The sequence below is a fragment of the Penicillium brevicompactum genome (assembly GCF_028827555.1).
Source record: "Penicillium brevicompactum strain IBT 35665 chromosome Unknown utg000005l_segment0_segment0, whole genome shotgun sequence".
Taxonomy (NCBI): domain Eukaryota; kingdom Fungi; phylum Ascomycota; class Eurotiomycetes; order Eurotiales; family Aspergillaceae; genus Penicillium; species Penicillium brevicompactum.
Genome location: NW_026623208.1, coordinates 1,116,224 through 1,139,109, shown reverse-complemented (window position 1 = coordinate 1,139,109; position 22,886 = coordinate 1,116,224). Strand labels below are relative to the sequence as shown.

Genomic DNA, 22,886 nt, shown 5'->3' with positions numbered 1-22,886 from the left:
CAATCAATGCCAATTATCGTTTTCACACGACACTCGTAGATGCATTTGTCTCTTTTCAATTTCGAAGTCCGTACTTGGCTGTTTGGCTGCGAGCGTCTAGACACTTCAATCAACCTTGGAAGTTACTCCGTAGTTGCTACGAAAATATTAGCAATCCTCGCTGTCTGAATTGCTATCTTTAGTTCCCCAGACACACCAACCACATCCCTGCAGATTGCATTCCAAGATAGCGTATGGATGAAGTCGGCATGCTGTGGCTGAAAGAGAAGAGAGATAATCTTGGAATGGGAGAGGGAAATGAGGCTTGGTTGGGGAACGTGAAAAGCGCCCTGGGGCAGCCAATGAAATTCGAGTGGTCGGTCCATCATGCAGAAGCTGAAACACACGGTCGAGGGTACCCTGGCTTGCGCAACATTACTCCGTGCGGAGTACCATGTTGCAACCTTGGAAATGACCTATCGCAGCTTTGATGAGCAGCATCAGACAACCAATTTGAAAATGATATCCATCGGCACACATCGCCTTTCTTTCTCTATCAGTGGCCCCCAGCGCGCACCCAATGAGCCATTGGTAGTCGTGATCCCAGGGTCGGGCGATGTCGCCTCATCCTACACAGCAGTGGAACCCATCGTCGCCCAATTTGCGCGAATATTCCTATACGATCGCTCGGGCCTCGGTAACAGTGAGCGTGGCCCTGGTCGTCCACTCGCAGTGACGTCCGCGAGAGAGCTGCACAAACTCCTAGAGGTCACAAAGCAGCCGCCCCCGTTTATCATAGCTGCCCATTCCTACGGTGGCCTCATTGCCCGAGAATTCTATCATCTATATTCTGATGAAGTCGTTGGGATGGCATTTTGTGATACTGCAACTGAGCGACATCTTGAATTTTTCCAGGTCCCAGACCCAAATATTGCTGCGGTCCTCGGCAATTTGAATATGGCTATGGTGACAGGGTTGCGGGTAGACGCGAAACTATCGCGAGATGAGTGGCGACAAAGGGCTATTGATATAGCTCGTGGAGATGAAACTGCTCAGGCTGAAGCCAATGAAGATGCCGTGAAGGAGGTCTGTCGATCTCTTGGGGAAAAGAAGCAAATCGACAGACAGGCCATGGGCAATAAACCGCTGAGTCTTATCACTTGCAATAGTGCTAGGGAGTATGAACGAATATACGCTGCAGGTATTGAAGCCGGCAATGGCACTGAGGCGCAGCAGAGATCGTTCCGAAAATTGCTAGATCGGTGGGATTCATTCACAGAAGAGCTGAGTTTGTATCAAATGAGGCTGTCCTCAAATACGCAATATCTCTATTTGCCGGACTGTGGACATAATATTCACCTAACAAGACCCGAAGCTGTCGCTGAAGGGATTCGATGGGTTGTGAGCCAGACCAAAAAAGGCAATGGAGATGCCTCGAGGCTTTGAATGGCTTCACTTCTTGACTTTGGGGGATCAGGATACTATACACAGATAATTTGATTTCCAACCTTGGATTGCACTCCAAGGTTGTTCATACACATTCAAACGTGGGCCAAATTCCCAAAAAGAAATTCTCAGTAATCGACTCCTTGAATCTTGCGAAGGATGAAAGTGGAGCGGTGGTTTTATTAAATAGAAACCTATATATTACATTTTGTCCATCCATGGATGCATCGGAAGCTTAGTGGCATGCTTTTCCATATTTCCGCAGACGCAGATAGTTGTACGGCAATGGTGCCAGATACCCAGCTCCCATAGAAACGACTGCTGCCATCCAGAATTTCGGGTCGTCGAATGTGACCATACCGCCAGTGAGGTGATAGTCGACCACATTCTCTGCGAGCTCCATGGCCAGCATCGAAACCATACTCATGCCCATAGCAGTACGCACAGCCCTCGGCCATGGGAGCTGATCGACTCCACGACGGAGTAAAACTGACTCGAGAATGATAGACGTCGTAATTCCAGATGCCACTGCGATGCCACGTTAGTGCCCAGGGCTCGCAATTTCATAATTGGGTGCCTCAAGGGATGACTCACTGGACATGGCCATTATGCTGCCCATTCCCAACTCAGGGTAGTAGGTTTGCAAGATCCATAAGGCAGAGAAATCCCCCGCGGTGCAGCCAACCAGACATCGCAGCGTGTTGACCCCTGCTCTTCTCCATGTGGATCTACAATTCCAGAATTGGAGACTGAACGCGGAAAGGGATTGAGGCGGAGAGCTTGCTATGTTGTGGCTGTGGCAGCCTTTTGGTCCTAATTTTGGATCTTTTGAGTTTTGATTGTTGTCTGTATGGCAGGCTTGTAGATGAGTGGCGCTTCGAAATGAGCGACTCGAAGCACGCCAAATCGCATGGCTTGGTCGAAGAAATGATGAGTGGCTGATTTGAATCATTCTCGGGTCATTTGTAAGATCTTCTGACCATGTATTTTGAAGGATATCATGTGTTGTTCGATGCAAAGTTGGACAAAAGATTTCCGACACTGAAGTGGCGGTTGGCGCTGAGGTGGAGCATTCCCGGGCCTGTAGCACAAATGCCGCGTTGAATTAGTGAAGAGCTATTTCGGCGCAGATACAATGAACATTGATTTACTCTGAGTTAGTATGTTGAAGTAAATTTTCCATAGTATTCTTAGATGTGGAATTGGTCTCTAAGCAACAAGGAGAATGTCGACATATTGTATCAACTACTGCAGTTGTAATGGAGTCAGAAACACTGATGGAATTCTATGGCCAGGTGAAGAGAATCATGTATTCAACGTTACTAACAGGCTTCAAAGAGACAAATATGACATTGTTCTATCAATATATCATACGACTTTTGGCAGAGAGGAATCAAAGAGGCTCAATCTTCACATTAGGTTAGGTCAACCTTGGAAGGTATCTCGAGGTGGGCGCATACAGGCGAGTTCATGACTCGCCATATCACTCTTTGATTTGTACCCCTGCCACAGTTGGGATATTCCAAACAAGGCAATATGGAATTGTTGGCTCAATCTTGTCAAACATTAGAATCCCAAAACGCTGGCCCCATCCTGTTGGTCTTAATCCATCTACTTGCAACACGGCAGACACACGACCAAAAGTCATTTGATAATCACGACGATGACATAGTTAAAAAGTTAGTGGATTATCCAAACAAAATTCGTGTCTTGAATGATGAGTTAGCTGCGTCTGAGAAACTCATTCAAGAAAAAGTCGTGCTCAGGTCTTTGACCCTCCAGGTCCAGTTCTGTATCTTAGCGACCGAACCGCCAAATCCGATGTATTGATCTGAATAACTAGCAGGAAATTTAATCGCCATGGCACATGACGGGGCTTAGGTTGGGGGTGGGTCTGGCATCTTTTAGGGCGTGAGACAAGATTTGGGTGTCATTTTAAGGCATCTATGCTGGAAAGAGGATATAATCCGCTGACCATTGGCGGTTAAATATGGAATGTATCAAAAGGTTCTCACTCAAAACGTCTAGCTATAATCTCGGGGGTATTTAGCTTCTCCAAACATACATATACATACTGTTATTCCCTACCCTGATATTCCAAGACCCAGGAATACACGCTAAAACATCACATTCCCACAACGTGGGAGGTGCTGGTCGAGCAGCCTTGGTAGCTCGGCTATCTCTCGTCAAATTGCATGCATAGTTGTTATGCACCATATCCATACCACTCGAAACCTTGCATTATGGGAAACCATGATTTGGGGGACTTTAGTTTCATGTAAGTGTCCGTTTACAGGCTCTTGGGTGGGGCTGTCAAATAGCGAGCACTGGGTACAAATAGTTGGTAGATGTTTGAATCCGAGTCTCAATACGTGGATGTGGCGGTCAGTCATGGCAATGTGGTTGGCTCTGTTGGTCCACGTTGAAGCAGGGCTTGTGCCTTAGTTTACAAGTTTGCGAGCTAGGGCGTCGTCGTATAGCTCTCAGGCCGCCTGAACGTGCTCGTTTGTTTCTCCATCGATCAGCACAGATTCAGGCTGGGCACTAAAGCTCTCAAAATAGATAAGCTTGTAATAGGGCTTGGTAGTGATCAGATCTGAATGGACTTGAAGGCAGTGTAAATTGGGCTTTACTATTCTTCTTTTGCCCGAAAACGTTTCAGCTAGATTGCTGATATTGCAGAATGCAGGAGAGATTCGGTCGTTCCGGTGATCGATTCGCCCTTCAGCTGTATTTTCAGCAGAAATGTTCAGATTGGTCTTTGGCCATCGGTCAGTGTCCCATAGATAGACTATCGAACAACGCATTGATGGCAAAATTTGTCGGCATTTTACCCCAGCATGTAAACCGAGTAGGCGACCAAATTCCTAGCGACATGATCTTCAGGCATAGCCATGATCGCCTCACTAACCATACCCACCTGTACTCTATTTAACTTTTAGAATGCAATAGAACGGTTTGACATCCGGGTTTGGAGTGCATCGCCCTATTCTCCATAAGATAGATCCTTGGAGAAAGTTCCTTTTAATAGAATCAATTGCGCGTACATGAAGACCATGTTTCTGCTTCAGCAATTTTGCAGCCTAACACCGGACCTGGCGAACGTACATTGCAGTAAGGCACTGCCCGATTTTCGATGCTTAAAAATTCCAAGGCACGTGATTGGCGGTCCGCGATAATCCGGTCACGTGTAGCTCACCGCCACTGGTTTGTCAGCAATACATGTGGCGATCTTCAATGTTTGGGAAGATCCGTCACTGGATACTCCGTACTCCGTAACTGCCTGATAGCCTGGAAGCCATCCCTCGCACTGGCATCGATACCTAATTCGGACCCGCTAGACAAGACAGGATTGGTACGGGGTACCCAGTCATACCATCTGTGTTGCTCAAAGCCGTGGCTATGAGTCACTTCTGGGCTGGAAGCCTTGGCTCCTCACCAACGAAGATTAATAAACAGTGGTTTTTGCCCACATCTCGACATGCATGTACATAGTATATAAGCTCTGATCGGTGATCTCATAATTTAAATAATTCAGCTTATCGGAACCTCCGCTGAAAATCAAACAAAGTGTGCTGCCAAAACAGGGATCCCCCTGCGCCACAAGTGGCGCAAACTGCAAACGGTAGTTATAAAAAGCCGACCCGCGGGTGCCTTGCTACCTGAAAATTTTGGCAACTCCTCCATCTCTCATCAATACCCATCAACTTATACTGAGTTGCCATTTATCTGAATTTTCCCCCAAGCTTTGCAAACTTTCTCTTGCTCTTTCCAACCCTTTCGTTTATTCTGGGCTTTTCGTCGTCGTGAAATCGACGCGTCTCTTCCGGTATCTCCATTCTATCATCCCCTCAGTGGTGTGGGGTATCAACTTCTAGCGATATGGGCGACGGGTCTGACTATCCTAGCCCAAGAAGTGAAGGTCCCAACGGCGCTCTTGCTGCATCTATCCTAGCCTCTACCGCTGAATCCTCGCCACCAATTCCCAGAATGAACGAACCTCAGCCCATGAACGCCTACACTATCGAGGGTGCGCGCCCGCGCCTTTCAGTTCGACGCGCCCGCGATCCTCCCAAGAACTCAGAGGGCCAAATTTTCTGTGATCACCCAGAGTGTCAATCTGCTCCCCCTACTTTCCGCCGTCCGTGCGAATGGAAGTAAGTACAATTCCCCGTGGTCTCGAGCACCCGGTAAAATACTAACGCGACAACAGTAAACACATGGACAAGCATGATCGCCCTTACAAGTGTTATGAACCCAACTGTGACAAAATTCAAGGTTTCACTTACTCTGGCGGTCTTCTCCGTCACCAGCGCGAAGTCCACAAGAAAAACACCGATACCAAGAAGGCCCTGATGTGCCCTTATACCGATTGCAACCGTAGCACGGGCAACGGTTTCACGCGCCAGGAGAACCTTCGTGAACATCTCCGTCGACGACACATGCATAACGATGATAATTCCTCTGCTTTGGTGGCTGACCTCCCTGCAGGGTGGGATCGCCCCGACCTGGAGGGAGTTGATGGTGTCCGTGCCCCCTCCCTTCCCGCGACTGGTATGAAGCGTCGCCACTCTCCAAACGGAGATCTTCCTGAGACCGATGAGAACGGAACTGAACTGCACCACGAAGTGAAGCGACTGCGCCGTGAGGTTCAAGAGAAGGATCGCCGTCTCGAGGAGCTGGAGCGCATCGTTGCAGGCCTTCAACAGGCTATGCCTCACCAATCTCCTCTTGAGCCAGATCTCCAAGAACTCTCGCAGCCTGCTCCTCAGCCTGCTGCCGCTACTTCTGTTTAAGGGCTTCTCTCCGGATCAGGATGCCTACGAATTTGACTTTGCATCATGTGGGCGTTCATCGAAGCAGCCGGAGAGCTTCAAAATAATCTGAGTTTTGCGTTGTTTGGTTTGGTTTCTCAATTTGTGTAGCATTTGGGTTCGGTCTCGGTCAGTTACAAAGGAGATTTTGTTACGAATTCTCCCGCAAGAGTTGGCCGGTTCCAATCCTCCATGGCGTTCTAGCTTGATGTGACGATTCTATAGGGTCCGGCGGTGTTCTCGTCTCATATACCCTGTTTTGATTCGATGTACTATTTTTATTTTAATGTTAGTCGTTTTGCCTATCTCTACTTCCAGTCTAATTTGAATGCCGTCAATCAACTTGTGCCAGTCAACAGTCCTATTCGTAGTCTAGAGGTAGAAATATTGAACGTTTCTCTCTCAACAACTGCCGCAAGGCATCAATCCGTATCTGCCGGTTGAAGTATAGAGCAGCCAATGACGAGCGATATCAGTTTCAGTTCCTGAGGCGACGAGGCCCCCAGGCTTCCACGCGATAACGTGACAGATCTTCAGCCACACCTTCGAAATCCTTACTCGGATACCCACGAGGCTCTGACAAAACACACCGACGCGCGCACGGTCTCGGAGAGAATGTCTCCCCGCTCGTCGGCGTCCACATTGAGAATATCCGAGTTGAAAACCAACCCCGCTGCAAGGCGGGCTCCCAACAGAGCCCGCGGCTCTCCTCGGCAGCCTATGAGGCATCAGTTCCCATCAGGGACGCTGTCAGAGAGCGAGCCATTTATCTCCGGCTGACAGGCTATGACTCATTGTTACGTGGATCGCGGGACGCTTCGGTTGTTGACTCAGGGCGTCTTGACGCGAATGCCTCGACGCGCTGTCACATGATGGCTTCGCTGGTATATCTTTCGTGGAAGTGAGGCTCTGGGTCTGACTGACCGTCATGTCATGTACGGCATGCGCCCGGTTTGGAGATGACGCTGCCTTGTGTTGGTAGTTGTGTTTTGACCATGGTTCGACTGGATGACTCGTCCGGTATAGCCGCTTTGCTCAACCATTTCTTACCCAACTATCTAGCTGTACGGAGTTACTTTATAACTAAGGATTGGCATAAGTATGAGGATTGTTGGCGTGATCTTGGCTTCAGTTCAGCCAGGAGTCTTGCCGCTTTCATTCACCCACAAACCAACAGGACCATGGGACCAATGAGACCAATGAGACCAAGACCAACAAAACTAACAAAACCAGCAATGGGGAAAGGCTCGAATGACGCCGTTTTATGCCTGCTGTATCGAGGTATCTGCATGTCTCCTCCGGGAAAAGTCAGTTAGCCTAGAAGGTCAAAGAGCCAAAACCGCTGATGGCGCCCAATCTCGTCTTGTTACCACCTCTCGAGACTGTCACCAAGAGTCTGGCCGACAAAAGCGTCAGTATAGGCTGCCATGCTGATTTGCAACGGATTTTGGGTCCCTGGGCACCCAAGGGCGCCTATCAACATAGGAACGCTCCAATCTCCAACACCATGGCACGTGGCTGGGCTATAGACATGGGAAAGGGGCCTGTGGTACGCTGAGTGACGTTAACGGGTAGAGATTAATGGCAAATCAATGTAGTAATTTTTTTTTTTTTTTCAGATATCATCCTGCAAAGTAGGCGTGGAAAGCTTTTTTCACTTGAAAGCAAATATCAGTCTCTACTTCAGGGCTCTTTTTGAAACCGAAATAGGTCAGAGCAACTATGATATCACCTAGACATCTCATGACAGGCTGTATATCTCCTTTTTGAATGCAGCCCTATTCAAATACGCCCAGACAGAGTAGTGTAGTTGGCGGATTATTTCTGATATGCTGTTAATGACGTCTGTAGGCCTCACTTTTCGGCCTCTAATAAGGCATTACCTAATCAGAATGTGGGCACATCCAGCCTCTCAAGTCCCCTCATAGAGTTCTAATGGTACTTCAAGGCATTGAGCAAACTGAGGAATCGAGTCCAAAGTAGTTGTTTATCGCAGATAAGACAATTTTCGGTTGTCCTCCAGGGCTGTCTTAACGCAAGGGAAGGCAATTCCGGTTTCACTCTACCTCCAAAATTCCACAACTCGCTCCATTGCAATCGTCTGGCAGCTTCAGTGCAATTTGATCAGGGTCCAAGATTATATCTCTTTTCAGATCTGAACTTCCTGTTGGCGCGTCTCACAACATTCACCGCGTCACTAAATACGCGTGCAAGCTTGACGCGGTCACCAAGCAAAGTTCCACGGTGAAAACATTCAGGCACCATGTCCACCAACAGGCCAACGGGAGAAATTCCCATGTCCGTTAACGACCAGTCACCTTATATTCGCACACAAGACTACATCTCTGGTCCGCAATATCCGCACCCTCCCGCTGGGTCTGGGGTAGCGCGACACATGTCATACGGCTTTAATGAAGGTGCGACTGTGATTGTGGACACAAAGGTTTTCAACCGCGAGTCGCATGAATTCGCAGAGGGCGACTTTATATGTCCTGATTTTTTCAATCGCGTCGACCTAGGAGGTTTCACGCGACGGTTTAACGTATCACAATGGAGCTACGAAATGCGACGACAAGCTCAGTGCATCCTTCCCTTCCTATCGTTGGGTCCCTCATCTTGTCTACGCGACATTGAGTATGTCCGAAATCAGGGGTATACTCTCCTTCTAGCAATCAGAAGTCGACACTCAGCACAAGCACGTCTTGTCTCTGGTGACAAAGCCGCAGCAGCAACTGGGATACTGGCGGATACTATTGATGTTCTCGACAACCAAGAGCTTATTTCTGCGTTTCCTCGCGCGGTCCGACGCATCAATGATCATTTAGCCGGTATGGATATGGATTCAAGCGCAATGGCTTTGAGTGGTCTGCAACAGAAGCGGAAAGTGCTTGTTTTCTGTGAATCAGGCAACGAGCGCTCTGCTGGTGTTGTCATTGCCTACATCATGGTGATGTTGAATATGTCCTCCGCCGATGCTACCCACTCTATCCAGCAGCGTCGGTTCTGTGTTTCAATTGAGGATCCTATGAAACGCATTCTTTCGGCGTTTGAATCTATTCTTTCTGCGAAACGGGACGTTGAACATGCCAAACACTCGATGCCCCCGCGAATCAATGTCCCCGCAACTCTTGCGCCACCATCTTCGTCGCCAGTCCTTACAAAGAAAAGAAGCTTCCAAGACCATAGAGCCGATTGCCATGTCATGGATGATGAAATGGAAGTCGACGAAGAGGACGATCCTTTCTTTGAAAGGAAACCCAATGCACCGTTCCAGGACCGCGTGGTATAAAGCCCTATAATGGCCAATATTTCAGTCATAACAAGCTATTCATATCATGAAACCGACTACTTACTTGGTTGACTCTTCAATACGACTTATGATTCCCCAAATCTCTTGTGCATATTTAGCACCTCTGCTTGTCCTAATACTTGAACTTTTGGTAGAGTGGATCTATCAAAAAGCAGTGACATTATTTAGGCTCTGCAACATCGCTCAACCTCAGAAACACATGCTCTAGGGCCATAGACGAGTACTACACGCAAACGAAGCTTCGGAGCCACCAAGAAGGCCAAAGAATACATGGATTGAGAAAATGTTTGCAGGGCGAGATCAATCCGCGGACGTTGGAAATGGCCCAAATCAATATCTAGGTCCACCAAGCTACGAGTGACAAAAAAGCAGTGCTAATGCATTGATATGGTTGGTCCTTGAAGCCTGGAATAGAGCATTGCTCTTTTATACATGCATGGTTGTTTTGTTCTTTCATGCACCTGTTTATTTGCTACCTATCCTATTATAGCTGACATTCGCATGGTCATGCAAGCCGCGAACAATGAGCATCCTGCGTCTTTATATCACTCCGTTGATCGACATAGCCATGTTTTAGATTACTAAATTCCAGGAAGAAGATTGAAGAAGTTGTCAATACTCGAGCCTGGAAAGTCAGAAGGCCCGTAGGTATGGGTTCGTCTGCTGGAGGATTTACCCCAGAATCGCAAGTCGCCTTGTCGCATCTCGACTCTGGACTCCCTCCCACCTTGCGACCTTTCACGTTCCGTCACAAGACCCCCAGGGCCCAGTGTCTACCTCGCGCACCTTCGAGCCCACCATCTCTTCTTTTCCCTTTCCTTCTCTCTCTTGCTCTCTTCTCCTCTTCCATCGCGCATCGTGATCTTCCACGCAAACCACTTCTTCTTTATTTCTTCCCCAATATGAAGCGCGTGCGAGGCATTGACCGTTGACACGTATTTCTGCTTCATGTTGCCCAGTATCTCGCGAGCACTGTCCCCCGTGATCTCGATCCGCACAACTCACGCCGTCATCCCGCCGCCACAATGAGTCCCATGAAGCTCCGAGAGACAATCCGCGTGCCGGTACGATATGGCGAGACCGACTTTGATATGAAAGATCAAGGCTCTCTTCGCCCTGGAGATGGAGAAGCCGATGATGAAGATTGGACTGAGCCTGGGGTTTCAGCCAGACCTCGTTCTCATAAGAGGCACAAGCCAAACACTGTACCGTACAACCCAAACTTACCACCTGCTGCATTCCCTTCAATCAACATACCACACGCTGGTCCTGCGCCGAACACGCCCGAGCCACAATCCAGAGTCCAAAGCCGCTCCAAGCGCAAGCGAACTAGGGAGAATTGTACCGAATCACGCCCAGTGACATTGCCCATCCGCGGTGCTGATGCGAGAGACACTTCTTCAATGAGCCCTAGTGAATCGGAGGGGGTTCCGATGGACCAGCTTGAAAACCATATCGCTAGCAACAACATGGACAACCCAACGTATGCGAGAAACGTGAGATTTGCTCGTGATGCGCCATCGAGTTCCGAGGAGTTGACAACTCGCCTGGATAGCGATGATGAGTTGCCAGACGCAACTCAAGTGCTTCTTGAGAAGGTGAGTTCATCATGCGGTCTGCAGATTGAAGTACAAGTATCCTGACGTCAGTTGATGTGCTAGATCCCCAATCCAGAGTGGAAGGATCTCCACCCAGCTATTCAAGTGGAGTTGTTTGAGAACATGATGGACGACTATAACCACTATGCTCTCCTTCGTGTGCTTGGTATCGGGAAACAAGAATACGATAAGCTCATGGAGTTCAGGTTGATCCGAAACAAACAAATCCTGCGAGAGAACGAACGGCTTGAGGTTATGCGAGCCAAACAACGCAACGCCCTCATGGCAATTGACAATAGTGATCTGAAGATGTTTGTGCCACCTCCTCATCTGGTGCTCAAGAGAATCGCTCGGGAAACCAACAAGTCGCTGATTAAAAAAAGCAAATACACGGACCTGATGATGTGCCAATCGCACGACCTCCTCAAGGCCAGACAGTATTTGCACAAACGTGGCCTGCCTCGTCGCTATGCCGGGGACTGGGGGGACAGCTTGGTGGTGATGCAGGAATCTGAAGAGGATGGACCTGACCCCGACAAGTTCGAATGGAATGAAGAATTGAACTTCACGCCACCTACACCTCCACAAGACCCTGCCCAGGAACAGACCCACCAGGACAACCTGAGATTTGTCAACAGTTTTGGCCGAGGGTTCGTGGACCCTTCGGTTCTAGTCAAAAGAAGCACTGATCAAGAGCCCGTCGTGGACTGGGGAAATCACTTTGAAAGGCGAAACGGTGACTCGTTCGACACTCAGAGACCTCGCAGCAAGATCGTCAAGTTGAAGATAGGGCGGGAGAATGCAGCGTTAATATGGCATTACGAAAGAACCGGTATCATGCCCCGAAGAGTCGGTACCCATGGCCCGTTGAGACAACCTCTTGTATCTCAGACTGCGGTGCCTGGAGGCCATACATCTCAGTTTGTCATGCCTCGGGTGACCATGCCTCCCGTTGCTATGACTCAAGGTTCAATGATGCGATTCGCTATGCCCCATAGTGCTGTGGTTGAGGGTACCTTGCCCCGATTCGCTGCTCCTTCTGGCCTTGTGCCCTCGGGTAACACGGTCCAAGGCATGGGTCGCCTTTTCAGCTCCTCTTCTGAATTTGGCCCTTTAAGTAACATGCTGCTGCCGCCAAGACGAGTGATTTTCCAAACAGATGGACGGCAGGGGGCTATGCCCAGTGATTTTTCACCAATTGGCTATGCCAATGGTACCGTTATCCGTCGTTACATCCCCTCGCCTGTGAACCAACAGCCTGCTAGACCAATAAGTCGGCGCATTGATACTGAATATCGTCCACAAAACATGGACTATGCCCAAAGCCATGCCAGATATCGACGTCACCTGATGAGAGCCCACCAAGAATACCTAGAAAGACTGACAGACATCCAGCGCGGACGGCAGATGAACCCAATGCTAACTGTGCAGGGAAGCAGTGTTGCTGCTAGAGGCCTCCTATCTCAAGGGATCATCCAGAATCCCAGCAAGGAAGGCAGTGGACCCCGGTCTCAGGGAACTTTCTCTTGGGACGAACACGAGAAGTCAATGAGTGGGCCGCATGAGGAACTTATGAAGGAGGCTATCAACCCCGAGACCCCCATTGATGATGCCAAAAACGCCAAATAGCCGAATGAGCTTGTGCATTTGGTAATCCAAGCCACTGCGAATGAGATCAGCGCAAAACCAATGTGCTCATGGAAGATCACCAGGACGAAATGGGATTGTTCAATGGGGAGACGACAACGACAATCTGAGATGATTTTTGAGATAATTTCTGAGATTTTTTCGCTGAATCCGGACAATTGAGCAGTTTGAAGAGCTCCGGAAGAAATGTGATGTATGATAATGTGAAATGACGTTCGAATGTATCCGTTCCTTCTCTGTAAGTGTTCATTAAAATATGGTCCGTGCACGAGCGCGATGCGGCGCGCCGACGCGCCTTCGATCTCAAAATGTGCGCCGCACATGTACACATTCGATCTCATCTATCTCGACTGTGGGGTCTATCTGCCCAGAGAGTCAATCTAAGCTCCTGTTTCTACATTCTTTACCAAGCCCCAAAACTTGATTGACCCGCTACTTTTCGCTCCCTTCGGATGACGTATCCAGTCACATCGATCGATCTAACCTTGTCATTCAGAGGTTCTTCATTCACTCAGCAGAGAGAGAACCCCGTTGCTTGAACCATTGGGCATAATGGCGACCGCAGACCTCGAAACCCTTACGGATTCTCGGGCTGGGACTCTGCAGCCCGAGTCTACAGCACCATCAACGCCACTCACCGCGACCGAGCTGGATGACTCTAAAGAAGACAAACTCAAGGAGGAGTTATCAGATTCAGAAGATGTTGAGGGAATGGACAGCAAGGCAACAGCCCTGATGCATCTGCTCAAGACTAGCTCAGTGTGTATTCATCAACGCAAACTTCATCTGATCTCAACCATCTGACCTCGCCTCGTGTCACTAGGTATTCGTTGCCATTATGTCGGATAAGATGAAAAAGCAACAAGAGGATGCCAGGCTGGCCGCTGCAAAAAAACAAGCAAAACCCACCACCGAAAGCAAAAAGCCAAAACCTGTCCCGGAACAAACAAAGAGGGCCACTCGTGCCCGTGGTGGACACGAGCCCAGCGCACAGAACAACTCGAACGCTGGTGGTGATTCCGGCAAGAAGACCAAGTCTAGTCGATCCACGCGGTCCAGTGCCAATGGGACGTCGATCTCGAACTATTTCAAAAAGGCCGACGTTGAAGTGACCGAGGAAAACCCATCGGTACAAGAAGCCCTCCAACAAGCTGCCGACGAATATGAAGCCAAACCGACCGCTCTGGGTGAACAAGATCTAGTAGCAACACAGCAACCTGAACTAGTGACTGGTGGAAAAATGCGGACCTACCAGCTGGAAGGGTTGGAATGGCTCAAGTCACTTTGGATGAATGGGCTCTGTGGAATCCTCGCCGATGAAATGGGTCTTGGAAAGACTGTGCAGGCAATTTCGATGATAGCCTTCTTGAAGGAAAAGAAAGTGGAAGGTCCGTTCCTCATCGCCGCGCCGCTGAGTACCGTCAGCAATTGGGTGGACGAGTTTGCAAGATGGACCCCAGAAATCAACACGGTACTTTACCACGGCACAAAAGAGGAGCGCGCTGCTCTCCGCAAGAAGCACATGAAATTGAAAAACCAGGGAAATATGGATTTTCCAGTCGTTTGTACGTCCTATGAGATCACCATGAACGACAGGAAATTCCTCGGTCAGTATCAATGGCGATACATTGTCGTGGTACGTGTTTCTTCTTCACTCGTACTTGTCAGATTGTGATGCTAATTCACCCCCAGGACGAAGGCCATCGTCTTAAGAACATGAATTGCCGACTGATCAAAGAACTCCTGACGTACAATTCGGCCAACCGACTTCTCATTACCGGAACACCCCTTCAGAACAACATCTCTGAGCTGTGGTCACTTCTGCACTTCCTCCTGCCAGACGTTTTCAATGACTTGAACTCCTTCGAAAGCTGGTTTGATTTCTCTTCCGTTCTCGATACCACTGGTCAGGCAGAACGTGTTGAGAAGCGCAAACACAACTTGGTTACGAGTATGCATGCGATTCTCAAGCCCTTCCTCCTGCGACGTTTGAAGACGGATGTGGAGCATTCACTCCCGAAGAAGCGGGAGTACATCTTGTATGCTCCTCTGACTGCGGAACAAAAGGATCTCTATCGGGAAATCATCAATGGCACGGGGCGTCAATACCTCGAAAACAAGGCATTCGAACGTCTTGAAAGCAAAAGCGCCTCCTCTTCTCGTTCCCAGAGTATGAAGCGGAAGAGGAGTGACAGTAGCGACTCTAGCCCCGTTGAAAGTGCAAGATCCACCAAGACTTCCACCCCCGTCGGCCGTGGAGCTCCCTCCAAGCGACGTCGACGCAGCACACGCCAGACGTATCAAGATCAAAGTGATGGGGAGTTTGACGAACATCTTCGGAAGCTTGAACTGGGGATCCAAGAAGATGATGAGCCTGAGCCCGAACCAAGCGACTCAGAACTCGAAGAGCACGAACGTGCCAAGAATTTGAAGTTGGCTAGTATGTGTCTTTGCTGTTCAAGATTAACCCTTACTTTTGCTAACTATTGCCACAGAGAAAGAAATTGGCCAGAAGAAGATGCAAAACCCGGTTCTGCAGGCACGTCTTGCTTGCAACTCACCTCACAACTTTTACTGGCCCTGGATGGGCGAAGATGATGAACCAGATGAGACCCTCGTCTCTGCATCTGGCAAGATGCTCTTGCTGGACCGCTTGGTATCTTGTCTCCTCGAAAAGGGACACAAGATCCTCATTTTCTCCCAATTCAAAACACAGCTTGACATCATTGAGGATTATGTGACGAACCTGCGCTCTTGGCCATGCTGTCGCATTGATGGCGCCATTGCGCAATCCGACCGCCGCGCTCAAATCAAATCGTTCAGCACCGAAGATACCCACAAAATTTTCTTGCTCAGCACTCGTGCTGGTGGTCAAGGAATCAACCTTGTTGCTGCTGACACTGTCATCTTGTTCGACTCGGATTGGAATCCCCAGCAAGATCTCCAGGCTCAGGATCGGGCACACCGCATCGGACAAACCAGACCAGTGATCATTTACAGACTGGCAACCAAGGGCACTGTCGAACAAAACCTCCTAGAAAAGGCCGATTCTAAGCGCCGTCTGGAACGCCTGGTGATCCAGAAAGGCAAATTCCGATCTTTGTTGGATCCCAATGCTACTTCCCAAGATGTCGATGAACTACGAAAGGTCCTCGGCGAGAACGAATTCGAACGGTTCGAAGTTGGCAATGACCCTGCTTCTGTCTTGTCGGATGCGGATCTTGATATTCTAACTGATCGTTCCGACGAAGCCTATTCTCGAGCCGAGAAGGGCCTCGACCGGAACGGAGCTGCTTTCGTTGCCGTTGAAACAAAGCCCGACTCTGACGAAAGTGTTCTTTCGTAACCTTTTTGAAGCGTTCGTCGACAAGGCGTTTCGTATCTTCTTTTGTTTTCTACTTCGCCACCCGCTGGATCATATCAATGGTTCTGGCTTGTACTAACATATGGGAAATTTCCATGCTTTGACGTCGGGATACATGGTGGAAATTCTTGTGTATCAATATTTGCATTCTGGCGCGCATAACGGTCTAGTGAAAGGGTCATTCAAGTCATACTTGGCACATTGTACGATTATTGCTCAATAATTTCAATTTTGTGATTCCATGCAGTTATCGGCTGTTCTCATCTTTCGTTCCACCTCCTCATGTCCAGATGGTAGACAGGCCTCAGTGCCGCGCTCACGCGCGGCCAAAAAGACGACGATAGTTACTTGTAAATAGGTGTAGTTATGTATTAGCTCAATCTCATATTTCGATTGGTAAAGAAACAGAACTATCATCAACTCTGGGATCTTTTTTTTAACTGTCATTCTAACTGTCTTTCTAACTACTCCATACTCTGTATCTTTTAAACTGTCTTCTGAACTATCTTTTAAACTGTCTTTTTAGCTGTCCATTCAAAGTTCCAACTAATTGTACATACAGTTAACATTCGATCGGTCGAACCTTCGATTCAAGCCAAGCCGTGAAACATGATTGGTCGAGGGAGCTAAGCCGTGAACAGAGAATTATACTTAGGGGATCCCATTCAATGCTCGTCTTTCTATCGTTCCGGAATGAGAGCGTATTGGGTCACTAGCAGGATGGCTTCCCAGATTGGCTAGTTGCATGACAAGTCTGGTCGTATAAACCCGGCTACTTCATGGGCCTTTGATAGCAACATTCAAATGGCGACTTGGAGCAGCTGTGCTTCAAGTGTCATTCTGTTCGAACTCACTTAGCCAGGAAGCATCAACTCTTCAGGGCTAAGATTGCTCCAAGTGGCTTTTCTTGGCCACTCGAGGTAAATGGGAGGCTTGCGGAGGTTGGCTGATTTCAGCTTGCTCGAACCAGTTTGCAGTTATGCCTGTCGCGTATAGCGGGTTCGAAGACGAGGGCCCGTTGAAGGCTGGTTGAAGACTGCTGTTGGTTCTTATCATCTCGATTGATTGCTTGCAGACACGGCATGACTCGAGCGGATTTCGTTCGTTCGTTTGATATGATTGGTATGAGAAGGATTGCTGGAATTCCCAGTGTGTGGTTCTGGGATAGGATATCCATTGCGCAAACTTTACATCTGCATAGGCGTGAAGAGAGGTGGAATACAGTAAATGGAAACAGAGAGCCTGATGCGCTGGGTCCTGTGGCAAAGCTTTGTACTTCAAAGGTTGTATGCCATGTTCTTCCTGGGGCTTTGGTTTCGATCCAGCAACTGAGCTGCCGAGAGAGTCACCTGGATCTCATTAAGCATTCACTCAATGTCGAATCTTTGTCTGATGGGCTCACTTTGGGAGATTGACAATGGTAGTCAAACGTTCCTTCCAGTAGGTTGTAGCCACGACCTCATGGCCGAATGGTCAGGGTTATCCTGGACCTGTGGCGAACTTTGGTTCGCTTCTCTGCCTGGAAGAGAAAGTTCCCACGTTGTCTTTGCCAGTATCTTCGCAGTCCACAGGTGTTTCTTTTGGTAGGCTGGCCGTGCAAATGCATCGGCTTTGTTGGTTCCTGAATCCCAGGAAAGAGCCATTCTTCTGTGAGAGATGCCTGGCTGTTTTGTTTTGTTTTCGTGCATTGCCTGCCCACCTGGGCAGGTGTTTGAAGCAGGAACAATTCTAAGGAAACTACGAGTAAGCACGCACGGGGTACTTGGGATTCTACCACCATTGGACCAAACAAGTGCGCCAATATCCTGTTCGCCGTGCATTTCATAGCATCAAGTCGCCATGTCTGTTTTCAAATGCAACGTCGATTGCAAAGTACCGGAGATGAAGCCCTGAATGCTGGCCCTTGGTCACGGTAAGACTAAAGAAAATATCTCGAAATAAAAAAGTAGTAGAATCCATTTGACGCCTAAGGCTCTTTGTTAACAAAATGGCTGTACAAGATAGTCTGCGATCAAGAAAGCAAGACCTGTATGCAACTCGAAAATCACGGGAACCCTACCAGTCCCCTCCCAACGGTGGATCAATCACCGCCGGGCTTTCTCATCTTCAATCTGGCTACGCAGATCCGCAAGGACATCGTGCCGTTGAGACATATGGGCCTTCAGGCCATCCACTTGTTCACCAACGGTCTTGACGTCCTCACGGAGCCGTTCAAGATCCTGTCCATCTTTAGCGCGTCCAGATCCTTCACGCAGCTCCCGTAGCTCGCGCTCTTTATATTCAAGCAGCGACAGTGCTTCCTTCTTAATAAGGACCCAGTTCGGGCGACCATCGTTGCGCGGTCCATCTCGTCGAGAATCCGAGGCTTTCTGCGCCGAGCTTAACTTGGCCTCCAACTCAGCCAACTCGCGACGCAGTCGCACCTTCTCCCATTCCTCATCCTGGATCGTGTCGCTGAAATCAGTGCCCTTGGGTTGGTATGATCCTTTGCCTCCAACGCCCAGTCGACCAAGGTAGGTGTCGCCGAACTTGGCCTTGCGGCCTGTTCGTGTTTCTGTTTCGCCGTCGAGTCCGTAGCGTTGTGCGGGGGCTGCCTTGTCGATTTGATAGTCAATTTGGTTGGTTTCGAAAGACGCGCGCAGAGATGCGGGGATCGTGCGCGGGATGCGGAACCCTTCGTGGCGGAAGTTCAGGATGTGTAGGAAGGCAAGAGTTGCGTCTTTGTTGATTGCAGGTGACGCGGAGGGATTGACGAGGTTCCATGCAGAGCGGACATCGGTATCAGGAACATCGAGCGATTCATAGAGAGGTTGTAATTGTTGGACTTGTGTATGTTAGCGGGGTATTCATGCGCTCTGGTATGGGTAGCTCACATTCTACTTGACCACGGGCGTTGCGGTTGGCATCGTAGATATCGGTATACTTGTTCTTATCGTTCGGCTTCATGTACCAATCGAACCCGTCTTTCAGGCCGACAGTGTCGTCCTCATCTTCTATGCGCTCAAAGTGTTCTTGGCCGCCGCTGAGGGCTCGGGTCGCGTGGACGAGGTGTGACTTGGATTCCGGGACCAGCCAGTCTGGCAAGACATTGGGGACTTCTTGTAGGACCTGATTCCAGATAAGACGCTGCGTCAGAGACCGTTTGGAGGGAGCCTAAAGGGGCGAGACACTTACACCATTGACCAGGTCAAACACTAGGCGCATCGCAACACAGAACTCCTCAAAATCAAGCTCTCCATCCCCATCCACGTCCGCAATGTCCCAGACCTTCTCGAGCTGGTCATCGCGCAGCCGGCTGTTCCTCAGCACGGAGGCGGCTTGGGAACTGTTCAGGTGCTTCTGGCCATTTGATAATGAAGCGAAGATCTCCCAATATCGCTCAATTTCCCATTGCTCGATCTTTTTGGCAGACATGGTGGAGCTCCAATGAATGGTAGGAGTGGATGAGGTGGGAAGGGAGACGGGGTCTTCGAACTTACCTTACCGCCAGGGGCTCTGAGGTCATCGGGCATCCCGCCGTCTACGCTATTTTGGTCACGTTTGAATGTTTTCGGAGAATTGTTTAACTATTCATGATTATTTACTGTTGTCCTTGCATATGGTACACTATCCCCGCTGAGCAGTAACGGACATTCGCCTTTGCCCAGACTTAAAGTCGAATCATTCTGCCCCAGTGAAATAAATTAAACCCTCCACATTTCATGAGTCTTTCTTGTCTGATTTCGCTTTGCTCTCTTGGCTCTCGTCTTGGGCCTGCTTTTTAGCATTCCTCGCGGCTTCAAGCTGCTCGCTAACCTGGATGATTGCCCGCTCTGCTTCCAAGGCTAGATCCGGCGCCTCCAAGATCTTTGCCAATTTCTTGGCATCGGACATCTTGAGCAAGACCTTGTCTTCGCTTTGCTCAATGTCATCCGCGACCTCTGAATATGGGGTATCATTGGTTGTGTCTTCGAGTGCTCGGGAAGCGCGTTTCGCGTAGAGGTCTTCCAGCTCCGGCAGGGAGATGGGGTTGAGGAGGTTCTTATCGACAATAAATTCCAGATGTTTAGAGCCGTTCAATGCTATGAGGCCCTGTTAGCTCATCGATCCGGAGTCGTTGTCAAGAGAATCAAACTAACCGCGCCAATGGGACCAGCCTCGGTACGCCAGATAGAAAAAGGGGATATTCGGCACTCTGCTTCTTGTTAGTGTTTATCAATCGCATTCTCTCGCATATGCACATACACTGGAATTAATCCCAAGGGAGCTGTAATCGGCGCAGCAATAAGACTCCACATCATGCGTTTCTTATGAAGCTCCTGTCTCTCCGTGGCAATCTTGCGCAACAGAGGGGAGATTCGCTCCAAGCGCATGGCATTTCCGGGGAACAACACGTCAATCTTGTTTGTCCCGTGGTCCTTGTTGATTCGCTTCTGAGCTTCGAGTGAAGGAATACTCTTCAGACCCCATTCCTCGTATGGTATCCGCTGCTGGACTCGATTGCCCCAGCGCACAAGGTGCATCTTCCAACCCTTATCGGCCTCCTCCCATTTGGCCCATGTCTCAGCCGCTTTGGTTGTGATTCGATCGAGGTATGAAAGCTCATTTGAGAGATCCCTTCGAAGGGGCCGGGCGTATATGAGGACTCGTTTGGTCGAGATCGGAATTAAGAAGAGTCGCATGGTGGATGTTTGAACCAATGGCTCGCAGGGATTGCAATAGTAGTTCAGTGGAGATGGAAGGTTTTTTGACTCAAGAGCACAAAAAAGTCACGTCGCAAATGAAACTTTTTATTAATTTTTTCGCTGCAGTGGGCTGTGTAAACCTGGAAGGGATGGCGCGGGAATATTAGCCTTAGGCTGGAGACGTCATTCCGCTCGCGTTCTGGGATCCTCTGCCTCAGACTCAATCTCAACCTCGCGATCTTTGGAGCAATCGGAGCTTGACTTGCAACACGGGAGGTAATGCGAACGGTTGATTGATCCTTCCCGCGACCCCCGTTCCAACTATTTCCCCTGTTCCTTCCCGTGTTCTCCGATGGAAAGCTCCAGGGACAGCGCCGCAGGGCGCATCTTCAACGAGAGGCTGGCAAATAAGATCCCTGCACCTATCCCAGAAACAACAACTGCTCCAACTCAGTTGAGTGTCGATACCGAGGCTGCCGCTCCCAATGCTTCAAATCCACCTCCCGCGCTTGCGCGTCCAGACGCTCAGAAAATAGAGGAGCTCACCTACACTCAGCGCTTCGCCTCGCGAACTCTGCCTGGTATAGTCCATTCAACACACCATCACATTTACATTTACTGACAATGAGCTCTGGTAGCATGGATTCGGTCGGTTGAGGAAACCGACGATGGGGATGAAGCTACTGTCACCGATCGCTTACTTCCCTCCCAGCCCAACGACGCATTTGTAGCCCAGCACAATCACTCTCCGTATGCATCATCATCCAAATACCAGCCATCAGAATCAATTACCAATGGTCTGTTCGAGGATGACGCCTCGCCTGTCAATCGTGAATCACGTTGGGTGACATTTTCACGGACGATTCAATACCCCAGAGAACCTGGCAGGGAGCAAGAGCAGGTCACGTCGGATTGGATGAACCAAAATCACGGGGACTATTTGCAGCCATGGCGAGGCAAGGATCTTGAAGGTGATAGTCCGGAGTATCCACTACATAGTGGAGGCCGCAGGGAGATCTGGATCAAGCGCTTCCAAAACACCCTGTTGCGAAGTCCGCTAGTCCCATTAATCCTCCGAATGACCGTCTGGTGCTTCTCACTCTCTGCCCTGGCTCTTGGTGGCTCGATCCAACACCTGGCTAACGAAGGCCACCACCCTCAGGGTCCATCTGCCTTGATGGCAATCATTGTTGATGCCGTCGCGCTGGTTTACCTGCTCTACATCACTTTCGATGAATATACATCGAAACCACTTGGCCTGCGCTCCCCTTCGGCCAAAGCGCGGCTTCTGCTCCTTGATATTTTCTTCATTGTCTTCGATGCTGCCAATCTGAGCCTGGCATTTGCTTCTCTCTCCGAGGTGACCGGCTCCTGCACCGAGGCGGAAGTGAACCAAGTGGTTGATCCACGAAATGACCACATTTGCGTGCGACAAAAAGCACTTGCCTCTGTGCTATTAGTTGCTCTTTTGGCTTGGTTAATGACCTTTTCGATAAGTGTCCTTAGGTACGTTGCCTCTCACGAACATGACTCCCTTCATCTACTAACCTATGCCTGAATAGACTTGTTGAGAGAGTGACGCAGTGAAATCTGAGTCGAGAAGATTCAACTTGGATTATTTTGGCTCAAGGTTAAATGGCTCTCCGTTATCTAGACGACATTGGTTTCTTTTCACGTCAAACAGACAGCTTAGGGTCATCCATGCCATGCCATGCCATGCCCTTGCATTCGCATTCGAATTCGCATCCGACTCTTTGGGACATGGGTCTCGGTTCTCTACTATAGGGATCAGCACCGGCTACTATGAAGTGTCCTTTGTCCCGTTGGGTCGTCCTGGGTCCTAAATGTGCCCGAGCCTCACGGGTGGATGATCTGGTCACCGTCCTCAGGTGCAGACCCAGCACGCACGGTGCAACAGTCCTCGCTAGTCTGTCCCAGAAATCAGATGGAGCTCCCTGAAACGACAAGAACGTCTCGCTTCAAGGTCTGCGTGCTTCGCAGCCCACGCCATATGCCCAATGCGGAATGTGCCTCCACTATCTCGGGGTACTTTCTTCATTTCTG

General features: G+C 49.4%; 9 protein-coding genes across 9 annotated transcripts; 6 read left to right on the top strand and 3 right to left on the bottom strand.

Annotated features, from left to right (window-relative positions):
• Nucleotides 1–366: 366 nt before the first annotated feature.
• On the top strand, nucleotides 367–1,425 carry N7506_006250 (alpha/beta hydrolase; the record flags this gene model as incomplete). The annotated part of the gene is made up of 1 exon (XM_056955543.1): nucleotides 367–1,425. The coding sequence occupies one exon, from the start codon at nucleotides 367–369 to the stop codon at nucleotides 1,423–1,425; it is 1,059 nt and encodes a 352-aa protein (XP_056809877.1).
• A 235-nt stretch (nucleotides 1,426–1,660) lies between these two features.
• Nucleotides 1,661–2,044, bottom strand: N7506_006249 (DUF4396 domain-containing protein; the record flags this gene model as incomplete). The annotated part of the gene is made up of 2 exons (XM_056955542.1): nucleotides 1,661–1,953; nucleotides 2,020–2,044. 2 exons carry the CDS (start codon nucleotides 2,042–2,044, stop codon nucleotides 1,661–1,663), a joined length of 318 nt encoding a protein of 105 aa, XP_056809876.1.
• Nucleotides 2,045–5,307: 3,263 nt separating this feature from the next.
• On the top strand, nucleotides 5,308–6,221 carry N7506_006248 (putative C2H2 transcription factor; the record flags this gene model as incomplete). Its single annotated transcript, XM_056955541.1, has 2 exons — nucleotides 5,308–5,582; nucleotides 5,639–6,221. 2 exons carry the CDS (start codon nucleotides 5,308–5,310, stop codon nucleotides 6,219–6,221), a joined length of 858 nt encoding a protein of 285 aa, XP_056809875.1.
• A 2,281-nt stretch (nucleotides 6,222–8,502) lies between these two features.
• N7506_006247 (dual specificity protein phosphatase family protein) lies at nucleotides 8,503–9,528 on the top strand (the record flags this gene model as incomplete). Its single annotated transcript, XM_056955540.1, has 1 exon — nucleotides 8,503–9,528. One exon carries the CDS (start codon nucleotides 8,503–8,505, stop codon nucleotides 9,526–9,528), a length of 1,026 nt encoding a protein of 341 aa, XP_056809874.1.
• Nucleotides 9,529–10,574: 1,046 nt separating this feature from the next.
• On the top strand, nucleotides 10,575–12,776 carry N7506_006246 (uncharacterized protein; the record flags this gene model as incomplete). The annotated part of the gene is made up of 2 exons (XM_056955539.1): nucleotides 10,575–11,147; nucleotides 11,211–12,776. The coding sequence occupies 2 exons, from the start codon at nucleotides 10,575–10,577 to the stop codon at nucleotides 12,774–12,776; spliced, it is 2,139 nt and encodes a 712-aa protein (XP_056809873.1).
• Nucleotides 12,777–13,346: 570 nt separating this feature from the next.
• N7506_006245 (putative SNF2 family helicase/ATPase PasG) lies at nucleotides 13,347–16,140 on the top strand (the record flags this gene model as incomplete). Its single annotated transcript, XM_056955538.1, has 4 exons — nucleotides 13,347–13,553; nucleotides 13,618–14,430; nucleotides 14,487–15,234; nucleotides 15,290–16,140. The coding sequence occupies 4 exons, from the start codon at nucleotides 13,347–13,349 to the stop codon at nucleotides 16,138–16,140; spliced, it is 2,619 nt and encodes an 872-aa protein (XP_056809872.1).
• A 2,102-nt stretch (nucleotides 16,141–18,242) lies between these two features.
• end3 (cytoskeletal adaptor protein SagA) lies at nucleotides 18,243–19,572 on the bottom strand (the record flags this gene model as incomplete). The annotated part of the gene is made up of 3 exons (XM_056955537.1): nucleotides 18,243–18,982; nucleotides 19,032–19,284; nucleotides 19,333–19,572. The coding sequence occupies 3 exons, from the start codon at nucleotides 19,570–19,572 to the stop codon at nucleotides 18,243–18,245; spliced, it is 1,233 nt and encodes a 410-aa protein (XP_056809871.1).
• Nucleotides 19,573–19,857: 285 nt separating this feature from the next.
• N7506_006243 (mitochondrial K+-H+ exchange-related family protein) lies at nucleotides 19,858–20,819 on the bottom strand (the record flags this gene model as incomplete). Its single annotated transcript, XM_056955536.1, has 3 exons — nucleotides 19,858–20,219; nucleotides 20,277–20,332; nucleotides 20,383–20,819. 3 exons carry the CDS (start codon nucleotides 20,817–20,819, stop codon nucleotides 19,858–19,860), a joined length of 855 nt encoding a protein of 284 aa, XP_056809870.1.
• Nucleotides 20,820–21,174: 355 nt separating this feature from the next.
• N7506_006242 (phospholipase D regulator) lies at nucleotides 21,175–22,409 on the top strand (the record flags this gene model as incomplete). The annotated part of the gene is made up of 3 exons (XM_056955535.1): nucleotides 21,175–21,403; nucleotides 21,461–22,328; nucleotides 22,385–22,409. 3 exons carry the CDS (start codon nucleotides 21,175–21,177, stop codon nucleotides 22,407–22,409), a joined length of 1,122 nt encoding a protein of 373 aa, XP_056809869.1.
• Between the last annotated feature and the right edge of the window lie 477 nt (nucleotides 22,410–22,886).